Raw genomic sequence first — 27,670 nt, 5'->3', positions numbered from 1 at the left:
GTTTCTGCGAAACATGGTTCGCGACGCCTATTCCCGACACGCGTGGTTTTTCTTGTTTCGCGAAAAAAGGAGCCCCGGGAACACGGAACATCCGACGCGAGCTCGTTTCCGGCGAGTATCCTTGTCGCCGTTGTCGAATCGCGACGGAACTACCACGAGCATGGAAAAGACGCGTTACATCGTTTTTATAGGGGATTTAATACGCTGCATTTTCTGTGATCACCGTAATTTTGATAGCGCCGATGGCTAACGAGATACGAACGAGAAAACCGTGACTCTGGAAAATCTATTCCGCCTGGATTACGATCGTAGAGATGGATCGTAGCCAAAATTCCGACTCAAAGATAAAGCACAAAGTACCGGAGCCATTAAGGGAGATAAGCCAACATTGGACCGGGCCTTTGTTTCGAAAAGCAGCTGGTATCAGAGAGCCAAACACGACAAATTCTTAAATTACCTTCCAGAATGCACTTCCAAACAAAAGCTAACGATTACGCGACTATTAACCCTTTTGTTTGGTACTTTACGATCGTGCACGACTCGTTAAAATTCACACAAATGTTGCAATATTCTTTGACAACGATTATCAAATCACCAAAAATGAAGGACTCGAAAAATATTCGAGGACCGAAGAGATTAAGCGAAAGTCACAGGCCATTATTGAATTCCATCAATCGAAACAGCAACGACGAGCACCTGGTCATTTAAATTCGCTAATGACTCGTGGAGCTTCGCGATTTTAATTGCACCGCGGTTCGTTTGTTCGATTGCCGCGGTCGCGGAGAATTCATTGTCCGATATGTTCGTTGATCGATTGCTAGACTGGTCGATGTTTATCTGCCGCGCTTGGTCAAACACAGACAGCGATCGTACGCTACGTTATCTCGTTGGTTTTTATCATTTTCACTTCCCGAACCATAAGGAAGACGTGCATTGTACCAGGAATCGTTTCGAAAATCGTCTTTTTCGCCGGGAAAACATGTTTGACGTTCGTATTTTCACCGGTCGAGACGAACGTTTCGATTTACACGTTCGTGTGTACACAAACGAGAATACTCCTTATTTTTCCCACCGTTTTTCAATCGGAACTCGCAACACCACAATGATACGCATTACGGCCATAACCGTGAGATTTATCGCGTTAATTTCGAAATAAGCGCAGTTTCGCGAGCTGGGTTCGCAATTACCGTGGCCAATCTGTCTGCGGTTGGTTGAACGAACAGCTCCAGCGACGACGTTAATATTAACGAAAATAGCGCTCGGGCTACGATTGTTTACGGCGATTAAACCCGCGCAAAAGACGCGCTAATTATTCGAACGGACGGTAAGCTTCTTGGAAATTCGTGCGGTTAACGAGGTTGCGGCGAGCTCTGTACAATGTATGCCAACGTACAGAGGGGCTCTTTGTAGGTGCGTCGCGTAGGATGAAAGGCATCTTTTAAACTGGTCTCGGCGACTAGGTCGAGGCTAGAAGAACAAGGAGGAAGTAGGAACCGTCGTTTCCGTGTCCTAGAGGTCCCTGATACCGTCAAAGGGACCGCCCCTCAACCCCCAGGACGCCGCTTCTGGAAATGATTAACCGTAATCTACGCGGAAATTTCCATTGTGCTCGACGACCGTTTTTCGGTTTCACCGACCCGCAACTGCGTCGTATTCGCCCTTTATCGCGGCTTCGCATTTCCTAATAGCCTGTCAGTTCCATTCTGATAGCTGGAAAACCCATACTTATTTATCGAAGAACGACAAAGGTTCACCGCATTTGATAAAACGATGCTGGGAAGATTAGAATTCTTAGGTACTTGAAATGTCTCAATTTTCTTTTTGTACAAAACTTTGACGTTAATTTTTCCAAATGCCAGGTCTTAGAATAACTCGAAACGAAAACAGTTGTTGTATTATACTTTCTGTGTTTACTACCAGAGGGCTACGCTCAACCTGTACCTTTCTCACAAGTGCTCGACTGACCATTGAATGTCTCTCCTATCTCAATTCCTCCTATAACAGTAAGCTGCCACAAAAGAACAATAAATAAATTTGAAACAATAATTTCCCTATTTAGGAATATCCTGAACGTTTAAACTTTAGAGTGAAAAACGAAAGAAAAATTGTAATGCGAGTTTCGAGCGTTTATCGTTGCCCTAAATTGTGGATGCGTTTAACGAATTTCCCTTCGAGTTTGCAGTTTACCGTCTCGTCATCGGCGCGTAAATTTAAGCGAAAAGCAGTGCATCTGGGATGTGCCCGGCCGCGATAGAGAAACCACTCCATTTCCCTTTGTGGCCGGGAACTCGTGAGCCGGATAAAAGGAACCTACGCAATCTCTTTACCCAGACTTTCCTCCCTTTTCGCTGCTTTCTTCCCGGGCGCGTTACAACGCCGACAGGACTATCGTCGAGTGGTTTCAGAGCCCGGTGCACGATAAACTAGCAAACAGGGTCTCGAGACTTTATCGAGGACCACCTCTCGCTCCGATTTATTGGCTTCGGCTGCGGTTTATTTCGTTTCCATTCGCTCCAAATCCGCCCACTTCTCTTCGTCGATCGGGAAACTGCGTTTTATTAATCCTCTATGCGTCTGTTTTACGAGCCCGGCTTACGCGCAACGACCATACCCATAACCCTGCATATCGATGATATTTAAGCAATTCGACGCCAAAGTACTTAATGGGGGGGAAAGGTACACGATGTAGAATGTCGATATCTCCACGTTAGAAGGGTCACGTACGTCCCCTTAAAATAATCCGTATTCCTCTGCTTTGGGGTACGTCAAGTTGCAAATAGGAAGGATAACGATCTTTCTGAGGTGTCGATACGGTATTTGTCCCGTCGGTACTTACAGGGACGCGATTCTGAAACCGATGAAACGCATACATGTATCTTAACGAGATTCATTATATGCTCGCTTTCCTCTCGGACTTTCTTAGCAAGCGGAGCATGAGTGGCCCCGAGTGTTTCCCCTTAACGCCGTGCTACATAGCCAGCAAACTATTAAGAGGCAATCTTGCGAAACCCTGTTCGCCGTCTTCGTTTAATAAAACTGATCTAGCATCGAGGTAGTCGCGTGTCGATCCCGAGGCACGATCGAAGCTCCGATCTCTTAAAACAAACTTACGAGCACTTCGCGTTCGCTACACGACGAATTATACATCTGTTTTGACGCGATTTGGATGGCTGTAATCGCTGGAGTGCAAAACAATTTCAGCGAGATCGTGGGCCCTCGGGCGCGCCAACTTCCGCTCTTAATAAGAATTAAATATCACGGCATTTGTTTTGTTTTATTACCAAAAATTAAATGCGAAATTAATTCCAGAGTAAGGTATTTTAATACGAGAAAGATTGATTTGTGTTTCTCGTTGGCGAACAGGATCGACAGCTAGTTGCGACGAATGGTAAGCGAGACTGCGTGACCGGAAATTAGATTCGTCGCCGTGGACAGACGCACTGATAGCGTTCATTCTTCCCCGCGATAACGAGAAACGAGGTCAATTGCCCTGTTTCGTCGACGCCGCTGGATCGCCAGTGTTTAGGATCCAACGTATTAGGCAACCGACTTCTTAGTTCCTACAACGATCCCCTTTTTCTCTTCCTTGTTCCCGATTCTCGCGTACAACCCGGCTTCCTCCCACGAATTAAGAGAACGAAACGACTTTGCTCCGGGTCGATTCCGTTCGAACGACGCTTCCGGGGTACTTTTCTTTTTCGATCGGCGTTCGAGGCGATTGCTACTGTTACAAACGAACCCGGCTATAAGTAGATACCATTCGAACGAACGGTAGTTTTTCCACGGAAGTTTATCCGCGATCGTGTCGATCGCATGCGTTCTGCAAAGGTTCTCTTTTAATCTCTGTCCTCTTTTTTCCCCCCCGACGTCGAATCCGTAAATCTCCCGGAAGCGTCGGAGTTCGGAGGTCGAAGCGCCGGAAATAAAACAATTTTTTAAAAGGCCGTTCTAATCGATCTCTTCGTTGTCGTAAAATAATACCAAGTTTACGTATCGTTTACCAAAGAGTAGTACGGAAAAGAAATTTTAAAGTTTATAATTTATCAATCGGTGAATTATCGAAATGTGCTCCGAGCAAACGGTAATGTAATAAATGGGACAGGCTACAAAATTAATGGTCCTGGGTGCGTTGCGGCTGGTATAGCGTGCAGGAGGACTATTTGTTTATTCTCGCTGTCTACGTTAATGCTTCCGAAAAGCTTGCAAACAACGCCGAGCCACGAACGCGTGGGTGCAAGTAGCTCTCCACTAGTTGGAACATAATGAAACTTTGCTCCTCGGGACCTATGTATATTAATATAACGTCGCGTTTAGAAGAGGACCGTGCAAGAGACATTCGCATAATCGTTTTTAATAAATAGACGTCGCCCTGTAGCAAGCCATAATTAACGCGAACGTCACTGTTCTCGAGTACAGCGACCGCAGCCGTCTTCGTCGAGTCTTCTGCTTTACGAATAAACGGAATTCGCATTCCTTCTTCGCGTTTACGCATTAAACTAATTTTCGTTCCGTGAATTTCAATCGTCGCTCGAGCAAGGAATGAAATTTGCTTCAGAGCTATTTGTTTATCCCCGTCGTCTGCGTTAATGGTTCAGCAAAAGGCAACAAACGAGCACCGGTGGCGAACGCGTGGGCGCGAGGAGCCGGAACACAGGTAAAACTTCGCTCCTCGGGGTCTGTGTTTACCCTCGTACTGCGCGTTATCACCGAGAGTCGCGCGTGAACGTTAAATCACCGCAACCAGGCGGAGGGAAAACGTGGTTTCGTTCGATCTCAATTACGGATCAGCCTCTCGATATCGATCGGCTCCCGCCAGAAATGCCGCAGGAATGCCCTGTTTGTTTTGTTCCGTGCCCGGTGTGGCGCTCTTGAGATGATCCAGCGTACGGAACAGCCTCGAAAATAGCTCGGTACAAAACGCCTCTCGGTAACATCTGTTTTCCCGAACCGCGTATTTAAGCACAAACGGGGAGTCGAACGGGAATGCTCGCGATATGCAAGCTACCGGGGACCAGATATCCACGACGATACCAGCAACCGAATTTCCGTCTCGATCTCTCGACTCCTAGGCTGCAGGGTAGGTCTGGGTTAGCGCCGCGATCTTGGATTTCGTATTCCCGACGCAACGCGACATTTGCATCGAAATTGTTGCACCCGACGACGCGACGGCCCGTGCCCTGCATTTCAAGTCCCTCCACAGCTCGAAAATGCCCTCGCGCCTCTCCATTACTCTCCGCTAATTTCACCTACGTTCTTACCTATCGGGCTAACGAAATAACTGTTGTTGGAAAACAAATTTCTATCGACGCGTTCAACGACGGGGCTGATTTCCCGGTATTCGATACTGGAGGGTTCTTAAGAGATAACCGGATAGCTGTTGCGATCTCTGATGGTGCTGGAATCGGTTTAGTTGGCTGAGTTCCTGTTGGCTTTGCAGTCTGAATTGGTTACGATACGATTAGGATTTCAATGCATTCCTCTGTCAAGTTTACTCGCGTTAAACAGCAAAATGTAACTACTCTTTACGGCAAAATGTTACTCATTGCTTCAGGACGAGTATACTCGTCATAACATAAAATGTTGCTCATATCATCGTGACGAGTATATTCGTCGTAACATAAAATTTTGCTCATATCATCGTGACGAGTATATTCGTCGTTACACAAAATGTTGCCCATATCTTCACGACGAGTATACTCGTCGAAAGCAGCTAACTGGATGAGGGGTTAACAGATTATAATTTGAAACGAAGTAGCATAGAATTAAAAGCGTTGTTCGTGAATAAGATTGGGGCGAGTGTGTTGGTTTGGAGTAAGGAGAGGAACGTTACTCACGTTTTCTTTGGTCGAGGAGATCTGGCGCTTGGTCCTGCCATGATAGACGCGCGGCCTGACCACCGTGTGCCTGCTGAAATCTGGGGACGGTCCTGCAAACAGAGGCGGAAATCGTTAGAGAAACATTCGTCCCTTTGTCCCCGTTTAGCGCGCATTTTAACGAGCCGGGAAGCCCCGTTTGAAGGGATAAGCGGTTCCCTGGGCACGGTGGACAGAGTATTTCAGTCGCTGGCAAGTGTCCCGCGGGAACGCTTTTGTCCCGAAATTCGCGCGACTCGCGTTTGCCGTGCTCGCGCGCTTCCACGCTAATTACATCGACAGAAGTCCTTGACATCGAGCCCAACAATGAACAAGCCTCTCCGAACCTCGAGGGCTCCTCGGCCAATTTTCGCGAACGCGACCGACCCTCCGGGCTTCCGTTTTCCAGGATTATCGACCGTTCTCCAGCGACCGTGCACGTTTCGCAAACTTCTCGACGACTTTTGACGCGCGCCGCGAGCACAATACGCGGCTAACGTTATTTTTATTCTGCACGGTAAACTCGTTGTTATCGCGAACAGTCGCGCGCGTGGTATTTTCACCTCGGTCTTGAACCTCCGGCAACCACGTGGGAAATTAAAGATAAACATACTCCTGGCGAAAACCGCGCACGGAGGAAGATCTAAATATAATCCCGCTGATCGATTAGAACGGGCATGCGAAACTCCTGTTCGCCCCGAGGGCCAATTTGCACTTCCCCATCCATCGCGAAGCCTCGGTTACGTCCGCCATTTTAAAGAGTCGATAATATTCTAGCCATCTTCTAGCTTTAAACAGGAATTGTTGGTTCGATAAATAAATACTGCGTATCGAAAAAGATAGACTGTTTTGCGTATGCACGAAGATCGAAGAAAGTCGCTTTATTTGTGGCGGTGGTAGAGGATCGTAGGGAAGTCCGACACGATTAAAATAAAAAGCTGATAAAGCAAGAGGCAGAAAGTTAATGGGCCTGGCAGCCTGTTTGATATCTCTGGATTAGAGGGAACAGCTCCGGGGGGGTTTGACGTTCGGCCTTGATCGCGGCGCAGCCTCCGCTCGATTCGGCCGGATCGAAGCGGTATCCGCCCGCGGAGGATGCATAATCTGTCCGCTTCGGAACGGACAACGTTATATTCCAGCTAGGAGAGGGCTTGGCTCGCGATTCGTCATTCTGTCGAGTACACGCTCTCGAGCGTGGGCCGCCCGGGCGTAGGTATTAAATGAGCTGTAATTATTGCTCGTCGCTTTTGCCCGTTTCGCGCTTGCATTTCACGCCTCGCTGCGGTAACCGGCGTTTAAGGAGGTTTATAGCAAAAAAATCCGTAAAAAATTCATCCTACCTTTTCTTTCGAACCTTCGCCGCGCGACCATAATAACACCGCGCCTGCTTAACGTTTAGAACGACACGAAAGAATTCGAGAAACGAGACTCGTTTCTTTGCAAAATTTTCGGTCGTTCCCCAGGAACGTTTCGCGGCTGAAAAAATCCTGAAAGCTCGAAAAATTCGACGAAGGTCATGGTCGCATTGAGGGGGAGGGGGGGAGCTCAAAGATGACCCATTTTTTGATACGCCAGAGCGAGAATCCCCCCGGAGCAAACAAGGAAAAAGAAACTATACTCCGACTGAAATAGCGCCGACGCCTTTGTGCTGTTTTAATCCAGCACAAAAGTCCCTCTCTTTTTTGTAACAACAAACATCGGACGGGGATTCTCGAGAACATCGACAATAGCACGGCGAACCTCGCCGCGCGTAAATAATTCGAGTTTCTTCTCCACGCGAAGTTTCTACCGTCGGACGGCTGGAATTTATCAAGGAATTCAGTTAGCACGGATTTAACCGAGCACGGTAATTTGCATCCCCTGGACGAACCCGCCGAATTACGGAAGAAACGCATCCAAGAATCCGAGACGTTGCAATTCATTAACTTCGTTTCAACGTGGATTTGCACCGTCGACGTGGTGCGATTTATGGTTAACGAATTTCTTCTTGAATTAAAAGAAGTGCCATTGAGCACTTTCGAATTACAATTCTCCACGTATGTAGGCGAAAAAGAAAAAAAAAAGAAAAAACTTACGCGAGACTTTCGTTTGAATAACAATTTCTGCAATAAAAGTGACCTTTTTCGTACAATCGACGAATAAAATTGATCAATGTACAGAACGCATCTGCAGAGTGACGCAAGTCGCCCGGTCCTAAACAATGAAAAAAAAAGAAAGGTGTTCGGAGGGTATCGAGCTGACGATCGATCCGGACGAGGTCCTGAGGCTGGAAGCAACGTAGCCGTCGATCAGGGATGAACTAGGTCACCGTGGAATTTTGATTGGCCGTTTAAAGCGCGGATCGGCGCGGCGATGCCGCGAGCGGAACCGTCCGCGACGCGCGAGCACATGTGCACCGTTTATGGGAACGAGATTGACGTCAAAAGGGTGACGAAGGGAGAAAAACGCGCGCGGAGCAAAAAGCCCCGGGCCAAATGTACGCGTGGAAAGAGTCGCGTCGATGGCTCGAACCTTATCCCGTGACGCAAACCACGCGACAGAGTCCCTACCGCCCCTGCATATTTTTTTACAATTTCGGGTCCTGCGAAACGCAACGGTCGTTTCCTGTTGCGAACCGAACTCGTGTCACCGATAACTATTTGTTTTTAAGAGGATCTGTTATGAGTTTCAGCATCGCCAGTCGAGGGAGGGGACGGAATTTGGTAAAAATTGGATTTTCCCTGATGAAAAAACGACAGAGCTTTTAACTTTCTCCTTAGCGAGGAGTCCTGTCCGTCCATGCACGGGCGACACGGGAGTAAATGCGTTAATTCGTCGCGGATCTAATTGGGTCAACGTCAAGCGCGAATCCATGCCTTAATTGCATCCCGATCCTCTAACGGATTTAAAGCTATCCCAAGCCCGACGGTTGGTCGGTCGCGTTACGGTATTCGATTTGTCGTTAATTTCCTGTTGCCGTTCCGACAGGAAATCAAAACTGGTCCGTTGCTGTTCCAACGGCGCGAATCCTGACGAGCCGATAATCGCGTCCTCGAGTTCTCCGGCCACCGCCATTACAGTTTCTCGCCGCGACCTCGAGGTCATCTTCTGTGTCGCGCGTAACGGTGAACAAACGTAAACGAGACCATCGGAGCCGCTTATGGCGTCCAGCCGACGCGACGCAAGAAATTCGCCCGGTTTTTCAGGCTCGACGAAATTAAATCGTACGTTTTCTTTGGAACAAAACGTCGCTAGTCTCTATTTCGAGCGCAGCCATGATCGATCGACCCATGGCGGCGTTCTTGCGAGCGCGAACGCGGCATTATCTCGAGTATCTCTGTCCCCGGACGAAATTCGGGTTAACGACAGAGGTCTAACGCGAATAAAATGAACCCGATACGAGAAAGTAACAGTTGTTCGCGCGGGCTGAAATCCCCTCGCGCAAAGAACGCGGTGATAAATGGCGCGGGGAACAGTTAAACGCGGTCATTGGTAAATCGTCCCGTCGTAAAATCCAATCCCGAGATCTACGCGAAACGAGCGCCATCGTAAAGACTCGGTCCTCGAATAGGAAAACGGCAACAAAATTTTGCACGGTTAAATTCCATCTCGTTCTATCTTCGTCACGATAAACTCTTATACGATTCAAAAGTGTCAGAAGTTTGAATAATTTATATAGATTCTAGTTCCTGTCATCAATTTCCATGTTTTCAAACATAAACAAAATACTAAGAACCCACATTGCGAACGTTTGGAATTGTTATAATATAAAAATTACTGAAACAAGTTTTCCCTTTGCAACGGCGTAGTATAGAGAGCTGTTTTCGACGAGCAGTATTATGTTTTTGCAGTTAGACTCGCGGTTTGGTGTACGCGAGAGACACGGAGGGAAAAGTTTGAGAAACGCTGTCGGCGTCAACGACGTCCGTCGTAAAACGGTGCAGAAGGGAGTGGCGGCGACGAGGACGAGGACGAGGGAATTAGCGACGGTCAATTAGGTCGTCGTTAATTCGGTGTGCAGCGCGCATACGCGCGAGCGAGCGCGTTCGGGCATATGCGGAGGCGGATCTGCGTTTCGTGTTCCCAGGCCATGGCGTATCCCGATTTCACATGTGTCCCCTCGCGGCCTCCGACGAGAGAAATCCAGACCCGCCAGCCTGAGAAGATTCGACCGAATTCGGCAACCGGTTCGTTCAAAGACCCCCTTCGATGCAATTAGGGGATCGGTGGTCACTGGTGACCGGCGCTCTCGACCTACGTACAACACGTAGCAATTAGTGACTGTATATTTTCCATACGAAGCAGTCTGCGATTTTCTTTTCAAAAGATGATAAAAATATATCACAAGTTTGCATAGAATCGATAACAGTAGAAAGATTTTACTTTGAATCGGGGGTTGTAATGAGACCACAAAGGGTTAGGTCCCCTGGGGCTTATGGTCCCGCCATTACCGTCTAGACGCAGGTATCGATAGTTTTAGATTCCCGTAACTTCGATTCGAGAGATTCTACCCGGTCGAGGAACATTGTTCATCGAGGATGCCGGAGAGTCTCGGGGCTAGACGCTTTCGAATTAATTGCAACGTGAATGAACGAAGCCGAGCTCGGTGAATGGACCAATCAGGGCTCCATTTCTGCACTGCTTCGTCGATCCCCGTCTGTGCTCGTTAGTCAATTAAACTTCGTAATTATAGCTGACTCGGCGGTTCGGTTCCCCGAGATAGAGAGTGGCATCCGACGGCGTGAGTCATGACGGATGTTGCGAACTGCTCGATAATTTACCTACGCAAACATCGAACTCTTCCGCGTCAACGGCGTCGTTCGGGGCTCTTGTGTCTAGGTTGCCGAAAGCTGAACAAGCTTCTGATGTCTATTCCATTCGTCTACCCTGGCTGAAACGGAATTCGTACCGTATTTACAGGCTTCCGTTTCGCCTGTTTCCGTTCGCGTTCGCTGTGTCGTGTGCCCTCTTTGTTCCCCGCTGAGTAAACTAGTCTCGTTATCCTAATACCGAACGATTCTAGAAAACTCAGACCGGACGTAACTCTTTTCCAAATCCAAATGGATGTTTTCGAATCGCTTTACGACCTATCGAACAATCGTTTCTATTTATAAAAATAAAATATAGTTCTAACAATGAACGTCTTGTTTGAAATATGGCTGCTGCGCCCGAGTGCAGTCTTTCGCTAACGTAGGAGCGGTTTCCGGATTTATTGGAATCGACTATCGGCCCGTGCACGCCGAAGGACGATTCTTTGTTCTCGAAACAATACAATGGCGGACAGCTAGTTAGCGGAAGCTACCAAAACCGCCACGGGCAGTATTGTAAATTATAGAGGCGCGAAGGACGAAAGGAAGCGGCTCTGGACTTTTCCCGATAATGTCTTCGACGTTAACGTTCCGACGGCCGCTGTCACGCGTACGTGATATTATTGTTTCAAATTTCACCTTCCACGTATCGACAGTTTCTCAATCTATCGTTGCGTAATTTCTATCAGAGACCAAAAATAGTTTCAATCAGTGAGAATAAAATCGTTTCTCGCCATCGAAGACCCACGGTGGCTGATCCTCCGGGTTGGCTTCGCCCCGGCGGCGTTGGTTTCAACGATTCCCGGAGCATTCCCGCCGCGCGTATTTTCCGCAGACGATTCAGCCGCGTTTACCGGATTAATTTGCGCTCGAGCGTATCAAGCGAGCAACGCGAGCGTGAAATCGATTTACCGCCGTGCCCGTTCTCTCTATCGACCTCTCGAATCGCCTTCGGTTGCCCCGTCGTCTTCCTCTTTTTCCGTCTGCGGAATCGCAGCCCGCGCGTGCGGATCCGTCCGCGAGCGGAATTTTAACGCCCCGAAAATGCTGTGCGCGCACATCCCCCGACAGTTCCTCTTTTTCCAGCGATTTTTTTTTTTTTTTTTTAATTCGCTGATCCCTTTGTTCCGGATCCGAAACGGGATTTGTCGGAACAGCATCGGAGTAATCCTCTTTGCGGGCTTTCCACCGCGTACCGGAAATCCCGCGTGCAAAAGAGGCCGTATCCGCCTTCCCCGCGCCCGACCACCAAACGATACAGAAATTAGTATCTTCTCTGTTTTATAAATCAAAATATCGCTCACACATTTTGTATTTCCGAAGCTTTCGCGAGACGTAGCTTTTATTTCGAGCCGGAAATTCCTTGTACACGAGCTTCTGGATCCGTGCTATGGTTTCCGTAGCCTCTCGAGCGACGATGATGGACGTTCGAGTGGACACGAGCGGATAAAGGATTTTAAAGCTGTTTCTTTTTAAAGCAACCGTGTCCGAATCTTTATTTTTAGACGGCATTCCGGGTGATTTCGACGCCGATCAAGGAAAATTCAAAATAAAGTTGCAATATTTAACATCTCGTGTCTCTTAAACAAACTCGATACCAGCAGATGACTTAAGCCTCTCCCAATTTCGCATACGCTACCTTGCGTTTCAATTACGACGTAATCCCCCGCCATCAAACAGCGAAAATCGGTCCGTTGTGGAACGACCTCCCTTGTATTTCAATTTCGCTTTCAACTCACTTTCCTCCCGCCTCCTCCCTTTCGACACGTGCACCCTTTCGTCGATGAGATTGCCGAGGGCTCGCGAAAAGGGTCTGCACGATCGACGGACGAAAGTTCCACCGGGCAGAGGTCGATCGAAAACCCGAATTAACGGGTTCGTTCGACCGTGGGGGCGAACCACGACCCCCTGGAGGACTCGACCCGACGAAAATCTCGAGTTTCTCGAATTTTTCCTCGATGCTGGAAAACGCCTCGAGGAGTCGAATGATTGAAATTGGACTCGCGGCTCGAAATTACCCGGTTCGATCGGCCACCAGGTGAGCTCGTCGTGCTCCCTCGAGTGAATTCACGTCGAAGGGACAGGTCGGGCGAATAAATTTCTCCCGCTGGGGGCAGGGGACCGGAGGACGAGACGGTTGGACGTCTGCGGCGCATCCAATTAACTGGGGAGTTCAAGTTCGTCAACGCGGGCCGGGTTAATTGCCGTAAATAGGCGTCAAGTGGTGGTTTCGCGTCTTGGATTAACGTCCCTGGAACCGCACCCGCCCCTTCCACCTCGTTTCTTCCTCCTTTGTTCTCTCGATCTCGTTCCGTTGCCTCGAATTTCGCGGTGTTACTTCCGCTTTCGATCCACGGTTTCTTTCAGTCAACGAAAAACGATTTGTAATACTAAAAAGTAACACGAAGTTTCGTAGTTAAATACGTGAAAGTGATTCTACTTTGGATCTTTATGCTACGTTTTCCGGTCCTCGATGAGATCAAATGATTTTATTACCTAGTTGTTTCGTTTTTCTAATTTTACGAAACGAAGATAAATTGGTACGCGTACTCGCAGCGTGGACAGACTATTAAATTCTGTCTAGATCCCCGCAAGAAGCGGCTTTCACGGAGCGGATGATATATGATCAAAATGGTCGACATAGTTCAGAGTAGCGATCGACGAGTATTCCCGGGGATCACGGACGAGATTAACAGGTGCGAAAAGAACCGTACGTATCGAATAATTGAATACGAGACTCAGTACCGGGGAAGTTAATTATACGGCGTTTGTCAATATTGATGGAGAGCTTCTTCCAGTGCTTATAAATATCAGATTACACGAAGTACCTTTCAATGTTTGGCGGATAGCTAACAAGGAACTTTCCACGATCCAATTAACAATATCGTTAAGGAATTTTGTAGAAAAAGCAACGCGATCGTGAACACGGAGACTTCGAGTTGAATTCCTGAGACGGGAAGCAACACGAAACACGCCGATAATTATTATCAATAACCTTATTTGCGCCGCCAGAGGTTTCCGATATCCCGTCAGACGATAAAACCCGAGTTTGCTTAGCCGCGATGCGTAACTATTTCTTCACCATCTCCTTATTGACACGATTCAAAATTCTAAAGATGCGAGAGACGCCAGTCTAGGGTTAATCTTCTGATCTAGGTCCGGAGTCTCGGAGGGTTGAACAGAATTTTTCAGAAACATTCCATGCGGAGGTAACAGCACACTTTGAAGATTTTCTGGACCGATAGGGTCGATAAGCTCCCCTTCGGCTTTCCAGGGTTAATTGGTGGCGTGGATCGAGGCTTCCCAGCTGTTTGCTACTTCGTACGAGGGGCATTTGGAAACTAAGGGCCAGTCGGGCCTGAAAAAGAGGAAACCAGTATCTCTTGGATGCTTGAATGCGGCTCGCGACGCCTTAGATTTCAACCGACGGTCCTCCAATCGGATGCGGGAGCCGTTTGCAAAAAGGAAAAGAGAATGGCCGGGAGGAGGGAGAGAAAGCTCGATGCAACCATATCGGGCAGTCGAATGCACACCGTGGTCGAACGGGCAGACATTTTGTCTCTCCGTTCATTTGACCGGGAACAGATTTATTCAACACCGACTGCGGATATTTTTTATTAGAGACTTTCAGTCCGTTCAAATATGTTCACCAAGTTTCGAAAGTTGTTTCTCGAAACTCCAGCGATCTTTCGTCGTCTCGAGGAGGTCGGGAGGATTTTCCAGATTTCCCCCGAAATTCGGGAGCGTCGGTCGACGCGATTCCCGGCCGTTCGATTTCCAATATCGAAACGAGTTCGAAAGTTCCGATTAAATCGCCGGCCGTAATGAAAGCTCCCGTGACGCGAACGAATCCGTGAAAAACGGCATTCAGCGAGTTCCACGAGCCAGAGAACACCCGGAATTGGAGAGCCGACGACGAAAATTCTATTCGACTTCGAACGTTGAATCGAAGGGATGGAGAAAGCTTTTCACGGAATATCCTATATAGCTGGCTGGGGAATCAGTTGGGAAGCGTTTCCGAGGACAACGCTAGGCAACGGCCATAAAGCATCCCGAATCGAGCCATAATTCCGCCGATCTTACGGCAAATCGTCGAAGCTGGCTCGACGACGACGCTCGGGCGTCGATATTCCGGAGGTTCGTCGCGAGCAGGGCGGACGCGACTCTGTTTTTCGAATCCAAAAATAACGTTGAGTTTCCCTCCCCTTTCTCCGCCACTTTTACCCCTTATTTCCGCGCTGCATTCTGGTTCCCGTTAATTCTCACTTTCTATCGGGAAATTTAATAAAGATTCAACCGTGTCTTCTACAAGTGAAATTTCAGAAATATTCATCCGCGAACGTTATGAATAATAATGGCGACCCGAATGAGAGCTCTTCGGTGCACAAACGATACATCGATCATTCCGGAGAAGCTATCCTCGACTCGAACAACTCGTGGACAGCCACAAAAGTAATTGGCCCGTCCAATTTAAGATATTCTCGCGTAATTATGTCGGATACGGACGAATAATGTCTCTAACGAATTGGTAATCGATACGCCGGCAATTGATTTGTATTTTCGCGTTCCGATTTCAGCCGATATTCGCGGTGGTTAAACCCGGGGTGCGGGAAATTCGATAATATAATCGCCCGAATCAGTGTTCGATAGAACCAATATTTACGAGATTAGCCGAGCCGTGCCAGCCACATTGGCTGCTCTGTGTGTTCTTAATGGACTACGGATCATACTCTTCCATATCTTTGTCGACGATATTGTCGAAATTATTACCGAGATTTATTATCCGTAGTCGATCTTCCACTGCGTTTAAGTATAATACTGTACACTTCGACAAAATTGTAACGCAAGTTCCCGAAGGGTAGCGGCTGGCAGAGTAGGTCAACGTATCTATTCTTGACCATAATTACGAACCACTATAGAAAATTTAACCTCGTTGCAAAATCGTGGAATCGTGGTAGACATTATCATTCGATAGTCCAACCTAAAAATAAAAGCTATACCACATTTAGTTGCTACTATGTTCCAAGTTCCAACCCTTTGGGTATGAAACTGATGTCTTAAAAATCCAGGGTCCAATATTTATTTGATTTTTCGTATTTTTCTATCAATAGAATTTTTTACTCGTAAAGATACAATTAGTTTGCAAGTGACGTTTTCTATAGAAGTGTACCAAAGTTTAAGGAACCAAAAATATCGCACGAATTACAGCTAGCAACAATATCTCGCATACGACCGATGTGTGGAGGGGGTTAATGAGTCAAGCGTAAACATACCGCGAGCCCCACCCTTACCACTGCTTTCACTTTGTAACACAGACACACAGGTGCACACATTTTCCTACAATAAACAACGTCCACTAACGACGAGTAATGAAAGTACACAATCGTTAGCGTATGTAAATTGAAAACGTTATGGTACACATTCGCTATTCAAACTGGCGGAGGCAATTTGAAAACTGTGATTAAAAAAGGACCGAAAAGGATATATTACTTTCTTGACTATCACAGCATCCGAAAAGGTTAAGAAATACCAAACTACGTTAACGAAAAGCTCGAAAGCTTCGACTCTGTGAAAGAGGGATTCAAGTTCGAGCGAATCGCGCGTGCCAGGAAAAGCGTGGGTCGCCTATCATCTCGTTATTATCATCGCCTGGTCCGTGTTATCAGCTTCACCTCGGATAACGTATCTTCGCTATTGCCGCGTCCGTTTGAACGTCGTGCACGAAAGATGCTTCCGGACCTGGGACGATCGTCGTGAAGTCGTCGAAAAGCGTTGGAAATCGGTTGTTTCGCTGCGAACACGCGTACACGGTTGCTGGACGATAACGAACAACCGTGAGTGATTAATCGAGGCGGTAATTAGGCATCGTTAAGCTGCCTAAGAGACGGATAGACGACGGCGTCGCTCGGGGGTTGCAAAGTTTCGAGGATGCGGCCAGCGACCATTAGCGGGATGAGAGCAGCGACCCCGGTCGAACGAGAAACGCGATGCCAGTAATGGATTTTCGATAACGAGACGAAGACCGGTTGCTTCTCGGTTTTCTCCTTTAATTATTTTCTATTTTCACGAGCCGACGTCCTGTTTCTACGCCGCAGATATTCTTTTCACCGACGAGGACTTCCCGGTCAAATTAATTTCGTTTAGTTCCCTCTTGTTTTTCGAAGAATCGTTTTACTTTTTACTAACGAGAATATTAAAACGACGCGAAATTTTAATTGGAAACCTTATACAAACATATGAAATAATGGCAATTCAGGTTCGGGTTAATACGGACCCAGAGTTTCACGCACGTGGTACATTTCAGACTCAAATTTTGAAGTAGAGTCGAGTGTTACGTTTGCCTGCAGACGAGCTGAACTGAAAGTTGAAATAACGGACGCGTGTTGTCATCGATTTATGATTTCCATGGGACCGTGACAGCCCGTCGGCGGTAACCCGACATTTAATTTTCATTTTGTTTTTTCAGCCAACGAACTGCGTTTTAAACAACATCCGGCTGGAAACGGTGCTGCGAGCATCGCTAGATTAAACAATCCGCGCACGGTTTAATAACCTCGGAAAATACGAAGCAGATTTTTCGTTCGGATCGAAGGTGAGCGTGTTGCCGGGTCCGCGGGCACGGAAAGTGAATTAAAAAAAGAAAAATCGGGGTAGTCCAAGGAAGGGAGGCACTCCGACGGGTCGGTTTCAGCTTCTCGCGGGGTCTGGCTCGCGAAAAGAAAATGCATCAAGGACGCTGAGGCAAAAGCTAATTAGCAAAAAACGAAGGGAAACGCGCAGCGACGCACGAAGGAAAGCGGCTCCAGGATCGTTGAAAGGGCTCTTATGCGTTCAGGACGCGTAGTAGCGAGAAGAGCGGGGCGATGACACACGCCCAATATAAAACGCGCTTGTGTACGCGCGACCGCTCGCACCTACACACGCCCACGCGACCAGTCGGGATCCCTCTTTCTCTCCTGTTTCGTTCCCGTTCGTCTCCTCTTTTTCTACGTCGATGCACGCGGTGCGTTACGCTTCGTGGAACCTCGAGGTTACCGAATTGGGGATCGCGCGCCCCAACGGCGCCTCTGACAATTTCGGGGATCAGAATCGGCCGAGGAACGCGACTGTTATCGATCTCCGGGCCCGTCACGTCCGTCGAAAACCACCGGTTTGCCCGCGGGCCACCGTTAGTCACTCTGTTCCTCCCCCCCGTTCCTATCGTTGGTCACTCCTGGAAAGCAACGAGTTTCAATTTCCGAATCGGTTCGAATTCGCATGCACGAGACGGCGAGAATTGAACGCCAGTCGGGAGGATCGACGGCCTCGAAAAGCCAATTCTGATCCGTAAGAGTCGGAAGGGATCGAGGAGGCGGTCGCTAACCACGAATTACGATCAATTACACGCGATAGAATTTATCGGATGCGGGCGCAGAGAGCTCGCTAAACAGCTAATAGTTCGCTCTCGTTGGCTCCTGAAAACGGATGCTGCAACGATCGAAGCCGTGAACCGGCGTGGACCATTCCCGCGATCCTGATCCACCCCTCTGCCAAATGGACATCGATTTTCCCTAATCGTCGTCGTTACGATTTATCATCGTTACCGACTTATCGCGCGTGCGAACGCCAGACTTTACGCTGGGAACGAGTCGCCCGAACACGTTCCGCCATTCGAATTCTGCAACAAGAATGTCCATCTATTCGGCGCTCCATGAAATTCTTTTTTCTATTCGCATCAAAGAGTTTTTCCAAGAAAACAAATTTTTAAGAAAAATCGACAGGGGGTAGGTGCCTAAATTTTTCGGCGAAGAAAAAAAATTTTAAATCGTTCTAAAAAAATTAGTTTTCGTTGTAGGGGACAATTACAATCATTTTTGGTGAATAGACATACCCTTGAAATCCTACGCACTTTCGAGAAAAAAATTCGAAAAGATGTGAAATTCGTCGACGAAAAAAAAAAATTTCAAATCGTGCTAAAAAAATTATTTCTAGGTTCTGGGGTCAAATACAATCATTTTTTGTGAATAGACATACCCCCGTAATCCTACGCACTTTCGTGAAAAAAATTCGAAAAGATGTGAAATTTTTCGACAAAAAAAAAAATTTCAAATCGTTCTAAAAAAATTATTTCTAGATTCTGGGGTCAAATACAATCATTTTTTGTGAATAGACATACCCCCGAAATCCTACCCACTTTCTAGAAAAAAATTCGAGTAGGTGTGAAGTTTTTCGGTGAAATTAAAAAATTTCAAATCGTTCTGGAAAAATTATTTTCGTTTGTAGAGGTCAATTGCAATCATTTTTGGTCAATACACATACCCTCGAAATCCTACGCACTTTCGAGGAAAAAATTCTTTACCGAAAATATAATGTGCGTGTGTGAGTATGCGGGATAATCGAAATTTTACTGTGTCATACACGAACTTCTTTTTATGTAAGCAACAGAAAATAAGACAGAGAGAAGATACCTTCTATGAACATTGTTCTCGATCTTGGGATATTCGTAGATTCCACTTTAAGTTTTCGAGAACGTTTTAATCGCGCACTTTACGCCTCTATGAAAGTCCTAACTTTCTTTCGAAAGTCTATATCAGAATTCAATGGCCTCTCCGCGCTTCGAACTTTATGCGTTTCCCTGTGGTTCTTCCGCGTATCTTAAGTATGCGACGATAGCGTACCCCCCACGCTGCAAGTACGAAGCGTTGTTGGACAAGATACGACACTTCTCGAGAAGGCTTCCTACGAAACCGGTAACTCTCCGACCGTTAACAACCATAATTACAAATCGATTACGGACGGACTCTCGAGATTAATACGTTGGCTAATAAGAAAATTGCGATCTAACGACACTGTATAAACTTCTAAATGGATGAATTACGAGCATTATTATTCTTGGAGATGTCTGTTGATGCATTTTTCAAGAATTGTTGCATCTTCTCTGTTATTTACACATATATCTATTTCTCAATCTGACGAATTCGGAAATTAATTCAGTTTCTTTAACACGCTGGCTGTCACGCTAATTTTCCACGTTTAACTCGTTAACTTCAATCGATATCTATTAAATCTCTAGGGGCTGCGTCAATCCGCGAAGACAAACGATCAATTCAGTTTGCATTATGAAATTATAATTCGACCTTTGAATTAATAACGCATTTTACTCGACGTGTAACTGTCCGTGATGGAATACGGATAAATCTGTAAATGTCAATTCCGATACGTCGGAACGTTGGCTCTGTGATTTGTTGATCGTCATGGCGGACGCTGATCGAACCAGAAACTGAATAAACTGTACCAGAGAATTGCGTTCAAGCATTTTTATACCGTGTGTACCGCGCAAACTAACGGTATTCTCAAAACGTTTAGAGATAGAAAAACATTGTGTAGGCAAATTGGAATGGCTGTGCATTTATTCGATCGCATCAATGCATCAAAATGTAACCCACGGTGCATCCTTCGATCGTTTTTAAAAAAATGAAAGCGCACTATAGTTTCGTTCGCGTTCGAGCGACCGGAACGACAGTTTCTCGAGGAGAAAGCGTTAAGCGTCGAACTCCTCGCCAACTTCTTGCCAAAATAAGTATTTTCGAGTGTCTTGAGAGAGTGGCTGGGAAGAAACAACGTCGACCAACCCTCGAAATTTTACCGCGACGGTCCTCGTCCACGAGTATCGATCCGCGAGGTATTTCACTTTCCGACGGTGCAATTTCACCCTGGATCTCGGTGTCCTCTTACGATTCGCTTAATTAAACGAACAACATTCCTTCCCCGCGGATCGTCCATATCGCGATGGTGCGGAAATAAAATACAGGAATGAATTAATATTTCATTCCATTTACATTTAATTAATATAACCGAGGGAACTCTCGCGGACAGGAAGCAAACTCGCGCGAAAACCCTCGCATTTTACCCGGAACCGCGCGGAATGGATACGGTTATTTAAACGGACACTCGTTAATTAACGAAACGTATTATTTCCGTGTTTAAAACGTATTTCAAAGGTTTCGACTATCGATAAAATAAAATAATTTATTTAACTTTCCTGGGTCTTCTGGAAACGGCTGCTCCCGAGGATCGCTTCTTCTAGGCGCACGGGTCCCTAGCATACACAATTTTTTGGCCACGTACGCGTTACGTGATTCGAAATTTCATTCGATCGATCGACCGATATCGAGAACGCGTGTCGGGGTTAAAGAGATTTTCAGATTCTAAAACGCTTCGAAATTCCACGGATTCTGCGCGATTTGCTAAGAAAGCAAACTTCATTCTATACGGGATTAGTGGCGCCGTTCTTTTCAACGAAGTCCCGTTTCTAGCAAAGATGCAGGAAACACGAACTTAACTCTCAAATTGATTATTGAAAATTTATGTGATCCTGCATTAGTTAATTATTTTTTAAATGCTTTAAAGGAAAGTTGATTTCCATCTACTAATTTGGTAAAAATCAATTAAATTAAACTATATTTCAACATATTAATCTTGGACTATATTTCTATAATTTTGTACCTGCCCCTTGCTTTGAGGGTAGCGGTTCCAAAGCAACATCGTGTATCGTCGAGAAACGGTGGACGAAAAACGAAGAGCGCCGATCGGAAGCGCAAAATTGCGACGCATCCTCGGTTTAACGAGCGCCGTGCTCGAATTAAGGCCGACCGACGTGCGACCATTTTGCGACAGAACTCGAAACGATCCTCCTAAAAGCACCGACGGGAAATTACCGAACCGGGAGATATAAGCGTTGGACGTCGAAGCGTCCGCTCCGCGTGCGATAATTAACGCGTGACGTCGCGACGCGTTATTCCGCATGTTAATCAACGCTGAGAGTTCGGAGTTGGAGACTGTCGCGAGAGGCCGAGGAGCTCGCGTTATTTACAACGGCTTTAATTAAACCGCGCGCGGCGCTTCTTGCGAGCCCCGTACCTTAATGATGACGCAGCGCGTAATTACGAGCCGCGCGGGAACGCACCGGTCTGCCGCGTCGCGACCGAATTTACCTGGCGACATTTGCATGATAATAGGATAACCGGTGGACGACGTTAACCGGATTTCCAGGCCGTCGGAGCCTCTCTCGGTGCCGCAACGTCGCTGAAAATTTCTCAGAGTCGCGTGGAACCGCAACAACAATCGCGTTATTGCGTGGATCCGCGACGCATCGCTGCACGGACGACTCTTTTCTTTCTTTTACGATCAACGGGGATTATAATTTAGACACACTATTTGGCCTATAGAATCTTGGTGTTCATTGGTCTCTCGGTGCTATCTTTAATCGTTATTAGAACTATTCAACTACAATAATATGAAATTCGTATTACAGAAGTATTGTCTTTGGGGTGACTTGCTATGAAATGGCAGGAGAGGAGTATCAGATTCGTAATTGTTCGTGGGCAAACATAAAACCTCGAGTAATTTTGACTGTAACGAAATCGAAATATCGTTCGCAAATAGGACGAAGAACAGTGATTCCGGAGGACGACAAACATTGCTGGAACGTGTCCGCGAAAGATCGAGGGGATTTCGTGGGGGATTAGTTTTCGTCGATCCGGTGGGTTTGGAGTATTTGATCGGTCAAGAAGCGGTCCGGTTGACGATCGATGGTCGAAATTCGAGCAAGGCGATCTTGCGGGAACGGGCACGACCGAGGTGAGCCCGATTTAGCGGGCGCCTCGTTAGGTGCGAGACGACGACGATGACTCACGGTGGCAGGTTCGTTGGCTTCGCCGACGTTTTATCGACTTTCCATCGTCGACTGGATGTGCACGCAGCCGGCGCACGGTTTGTTGTTCCCGGTAATATGGGGGCACGTGTTGGAACCGGAGGCACCCGGTCGACGGGGTTTTAGGTCTCGACGTTGCTCGTTCTAACGGTACACGATCGCAATAAAACGAGAGTAAACGGTTACCGAGCCCGACGCGCGCACGTGACCCGCGAATCGCCTGCGAAACGCGCCGATTCGCTCGACGCGACGCGACTGTTACGTCAATGGCCCGAACACGATCGTTCCGCTCGGTTGGCCGGGTAACTCTTTCGTGTCAGCGATTAAGATTACGGGGAAAACGATGAAACTCGCCTAGAGAGTAGTCCGACGTGTTTCGGAATTACTTGCGAACTCGACGAATTCAGGTCGGTCTCCCACGTACACGACGAGCGATAAAAATGTGTGTCGCAAGTGAGATTAGCCCGGAGACTAGGCCATCCGCTTCTTTTTAAACGCCAAGAAAATATTGTGGGAGCATATTTTAGAGAGATCTTACCAATAACGTTGGCTTTCAACGAGGATTTCGTTCTTCGTAATGTTTATTCCCGCGTTTAAAATTCGTAGGAACCTAGCGGAAGCCCCAGCGAACGTTCACGACATTTCCGTCGTGAAATCGCGTGGAAACTATCGCTGGAAGCCGCGACACGACGATTGCTTGATCTTGACGCGAAGTCGAAGCTCCGTAGCGGGCAGAGGTCAAGCAAAACGAACCCTTCGCGAGCAACGAGACGGTAATGCGAGCACGTAAGCCGGCCCCGGACATCGGTCGACCAAGGAACGAGAAGCCCTTCGACTTACGACGCTGTTACCCTGTCCGATAAAGGGATCTACGATGGCGGTTACGACGGTCATCGGATACGAGCCGCAAGTTTCATAAACCCATCGTCGATTATCGCCGAACGAATTCGAACAATAGTATTTTCGAAGTTTCCGAAGACTGATCCCTGTGAGCGTCGCTTGACGATCGCCTGCACGTCGAAACTTGGTACGTACTTCCGGTTTCAGCCGGGACCATCGACGGGAGACAAGCTAATCCTGATCAGATCGCACTTTGCATCGATCTGTTCTATTCAGGGCCTCGAAGAAAGACGCCAACAATGGTACCGGGAGTATATACGTGAGTCTTAGGAACATCCTCCCGAATGTCTGAAACCATCCACGTGGCCGCCAGGAAGCGCATTTAAGGATGAACCGCGCGATAAATTATGCATAAGCCGCGTCGACGACCGGACGAATTTCAAGAAAGAGGAAACCGACGAAGACGCAGGGCATAATACGGTACTTTGATCCTTCCAAACGGTACCAAGTCTGTATTTATTTATTCAAATGTTCAACGAGACTGGCCCTCTATTCCTACAAAAGTAACGGGACCGATATAATTAAAAATTTGATAGTGTATTTTTCCATAATTCCTTTAAACCGACCGTCAAAGAAACTAACTCGAAGGAAAGAAGTTGCTCGTTTTACAAATTAAGCGCCGTGAAAACGAGAGGAGGAGGAATACTCGATTCATCTTCCTCCATAAAATTAACGATAACGTAATAATCGAAGAAAATATTAGAGCAAACAGTGGACGGGGAGTCGGGAGTTTCGATCCCGGATTATTTAATTGCCGCGCGGAACGAAAGCAACGGAAGTTCGTTCGTTTGGAGCGGTACGAGTTGAAAAAGAAAACGCGATCCGCGATAGTTGAAAAAGTTCAACGGTCCCCGCGATCGTCTGTTTTCCATCGGATTCATCGTGGCGTTGTTAATTTCGAGCAAATTGCCTCGCCTTTGTCAGCGAGTTACTCCGGGGTGGGCTCGCGGAAACTCCGACCCGATCGAATCGCCCCTCGAAACAGCACAACTTTCATTTCCGAGCCGCGAAAAAGCGATCGAGTTTAATCGAGAAACGAGATTAACGAGCAATCTCGATCGAGCCTCGCCAAAGCTCAAAACTAACCCGTTCGAATTTCTCCGAATATTTCGACGGGTGTTCTTCGAGAGAATAAATTTAGATCGTTTGGACGGAAAGCCACGCTGCTGCTTTTCGTTTTCCTACTTTACGAACCGCCGCGACCCTTTTCCTATTATTTCAGCCGCTTTCGAGACGACTGGGCATTACACTATCTATTTTTGTCTATTTTCTGATCTCTAAATAATTAATATTATTTTCTTATTCTTTGTTATCGTTACCCAAAGGGGGTTTCTTCGTTGGATAAATAAATCGCGAAAACACGACAGATTGAGACGAAGTAGCGATTCGGTTATCGTTGCTATGGTTGTGATACGTAACGCAATAAACGATAACAAGTTCCGTTCAAACTGTTGCCGAGCAATCGCAATGAATTTCGCGACTTAACCGCCGTCCCAGCGAATGGAGACACAAAGCCCGCCATTTCTATTGCCCGCCTTAACTTTCGGCCAAATTGAGCGGCTCGAGCAGCCATTGCAATTAATAACAATCTGCTGACCCTTTTCTCAAAACAGTGATAACATTTAACGTCAAGTCGGAGTCGGGTATTCGAATAGATCTTTGTCTAAATAATTATGGAATTAAATAAATTGTATACATTATTCGGAAAAAGATTACCAAACCTCCGACCGACGAATAATCGCATGTTTCAGCAGCGAACGGTCGTTTCTGTCGAACGATTTGCGATTTGCAGTTTGCGACAATTACGAAGCGAGACCGCAATGGCGTCGAGCGATGAATACAGATTCGTTTTGCGGCTGGAAATTAATGTCGACGGATTGTCACCCTCCAGCGAAGAGAATATCGTTATTCCATAACGATTTGCGGTTTTCTACGATACTCCACGGACAGGCTTTGTCCTCGAATAAAAATTTGAACGATTAATTCATTCGTTGCTCCTTCAATTAAAGTTACAATCTCGACTATGGAACAAGCTAGTTTGCAACGAACAAATCGAACATCGTGAATAAATTCCCTTTAGACTCCGTTTTCCTTGTGTTATTCGACTAAAATTTTGCCTGTATCTGCCTCTCGGGAGGCGTAGTCTATAGAATACTCGATCGACTGCTCCTCGAGTACCGGACAATGCTTTTGACCGCCTCTTCCAGGCCTCTGCAAACTTTTGTTCGACGGAAAGTCGATAGTCCCGACCCTTTACCGAGCCGTTCGCACGGAGATGGGTTTTTCAAGATCTCGCGGCAAACTAAATCCCGTGGACGAGCCCGAGGCTCGTAAAATCTTTACGGTCCTAGAAACCGAACGGATTCGCGCGCGATCTCGACGCGGGACTTCCATAAAACCGACCCAATTTGTACAGCTGCTCGCAGGGGAAACGTACTCCATTTTGTCGTTATCGTTTCACCGCGAGGGGGATTTTCCAACTTTTATTTTTGATTTCGAGATACTCGATCGAAACGAACAACTTCGAAGGTTGTGAAATTTTTGAAAGTTGAGAACCGTTTGCAACGGAGGACCTATTAAGATCGGCAGATGGTCCAAGAATGGTAGAATCTAACCCGAGGCGCAGGTAAGTCGGGGGAGGCCAGGTGCGTGTGCCCGTGGGGTAGTTCTCAGGAAATGTTCGAAAACCGAGGAACAAAAATCGGCCGAGTTGGAACGCGTCCAAGCCGGGACGGAAAGCAACGATAACGGATCCACGGCTGAACAGCCTTTTAAAAAGAAGAACACGAATCCTCCTCTTGCATTAATTCAAGAGCATCTTCTCCTGTCCTCTCGCGATCTTAGAAACGATTAACTCACGGTCGATTAATTATAAAATACGTTACGATTGCAGCTGGTTTCATTCTGAAATTTTTCCGCGTAAAGAGACCCGTCTGTGAACTTTAAGGGTAAACTTATTCCCCAGCTGCGTTAATTCCAGAGTCCTCAAGGTCTGGTTTGCGTCACGAGAAACATAACACTGACGTAATCGTAGCCACCTTTCCCTTCACCGTTTACTGTGCAAGGCAAAATTCCGATTCGCTGTAGCGACAATAGTTTACGAGTACCGTTTCGGGTCAAGACGGACCCGAGTTTGTTGTTCGTGAAGAGGGTCCCGGATCCTCGAAAGCGTTGATCCCGAATTACAGCTGGAGATTCTATTAACGGTGGCGATGGGGTCTATTTTTAAAAACGTCTGCGCGAGAACCGGTGGGAGAAAAAGAAGGAAGGAACGACGGGGAAGGGAAAAGTCCTCGCTTGTCCGTACGGCAGCGAAAAGTACGGGAAATTACATAAGGCGAGAAAGGTCGCGCGACTCGCGACGCGAAGGACGAGGAACGGACGCCTTTGGATCGCGTGGCGACGTCCTCTTTCCTCCGTTCGCCTCGAGCCGCTCCCTCGAGTCCATTTTTAGGCGACCAACCCCGCGAGAAGAGCGAACTGCAACGGCCACGAGCGAACCAACGACGCTCCGACGACGGGGAACCGTGGAAACGCGTGCATTCGCGATGCATCGACCTCCATTCCGGTTCGATGGTCTACTTACTATTCTTACGACGAATATCTACGCTCGAGGCTTCGCTTATCGTCGAAAGCGGGCAAATCTGGAGCGTGCTGTTAACGCGCGCGAGGTCGTCTCATCGATCGATAATCGATACCGTCGAATTACCAGCGACGTTCAAGAATCGAGATACGCGAGTAGCAGGCCACCGTCTACGGTTATTAATTCCAGGTCGATAATGCGGAGGATGCTTCGGAGATTAATCATCCGGGTACAATATTGGGTAAATTGTATTCGCGAGTAACCAATAACAATTTTCGATTCGTCCGTGACCGGAGCAGATTTTTAATTCGACCGATTCCGGACGAGGGTCGAAACGTTGTAATTAACGTTGATCTGGGTTAATCGCGGCACCGTCGAAGATGGAAATTTATGGCAAACGACTTCGTAGGCTATCTAGATAAAGGGACTCGGATTGTTAAGTTCAACGACCGCCTCTCGCATGAAATCCAAGCAATATCTGAATGCTTCTGGGTTCACTAATATTCGTTCTATTTAGCCATATCTCTACACAGTAGACAGTGGACTTCTGTGCTCTAGCATTTGCTGACGATTCGACTATGTTCCGTGCTGTGGGAAAACTTTAAAAAGAGATCCAAAAACTTTTGTAAATCGTTTGGGCGAACGCATTGTTCGACGTTGGTGGGAGCCAGGTAAGCGAGTAACGGTTTCCAGTCGGTCGAAACGACCCCGATCGATCCGGCTAAATCCTGCGAGCGAATTTATTTCCGAGCCAACCGGTTTGCAACCGGCGATCAAATAATTTCCCGAAGACGTTGCTTTTTCCGAGCGATTTGCGCCGACGAAACCGGAGAACCGATGCACTCTAGCGCGGAAG

At 47.2% G+C, this 27,670-nt stretch overlaps 1 protein-coding gene across 1 annotated transcript in view; it reads right to left on the bottom strand.

Annotated features, from left to right (window-relative positions):
- The window catches only part of LOC122405258, a 60,836-nt gene that overhangs the window by 17,078 nt on the left and 16,088 nt on the right, over positions 1–27,670 (bottom strand). The window contains exon 2 of the mRNA XM_043409858.1: positions 5,835–5,926. Within this exon, the coding sequence (XP_043265793.1) occupies positions 5,835–5,926 (92 nt within the window). The remainder of the gene's footprint in view (positions 1–5,834; positions 5,927–27,670) is intronic.

Source organism: Colletes gigas, unplaced genomic scaffold (genome assembly GCF_013123115.1).
Source record: "Colletes gigas isolate AHSC1104 unplaced genomic scaffold, ASM1312311v1 Colletes_gigas_Sc00004, whole genome shotgun sequence".
Classification (NCBI taxonomy): Eukaryota; Metazoa; Arthropoda; class Insecta; order Hymenoptera; family Colletidae; genus Colletes; species Colletes gigas.
The sequence above is the reverse complement of the archived record's forward strand: the minus strand, read 5'-3'. Positions and strand labels throughout refer to the sequence as shown.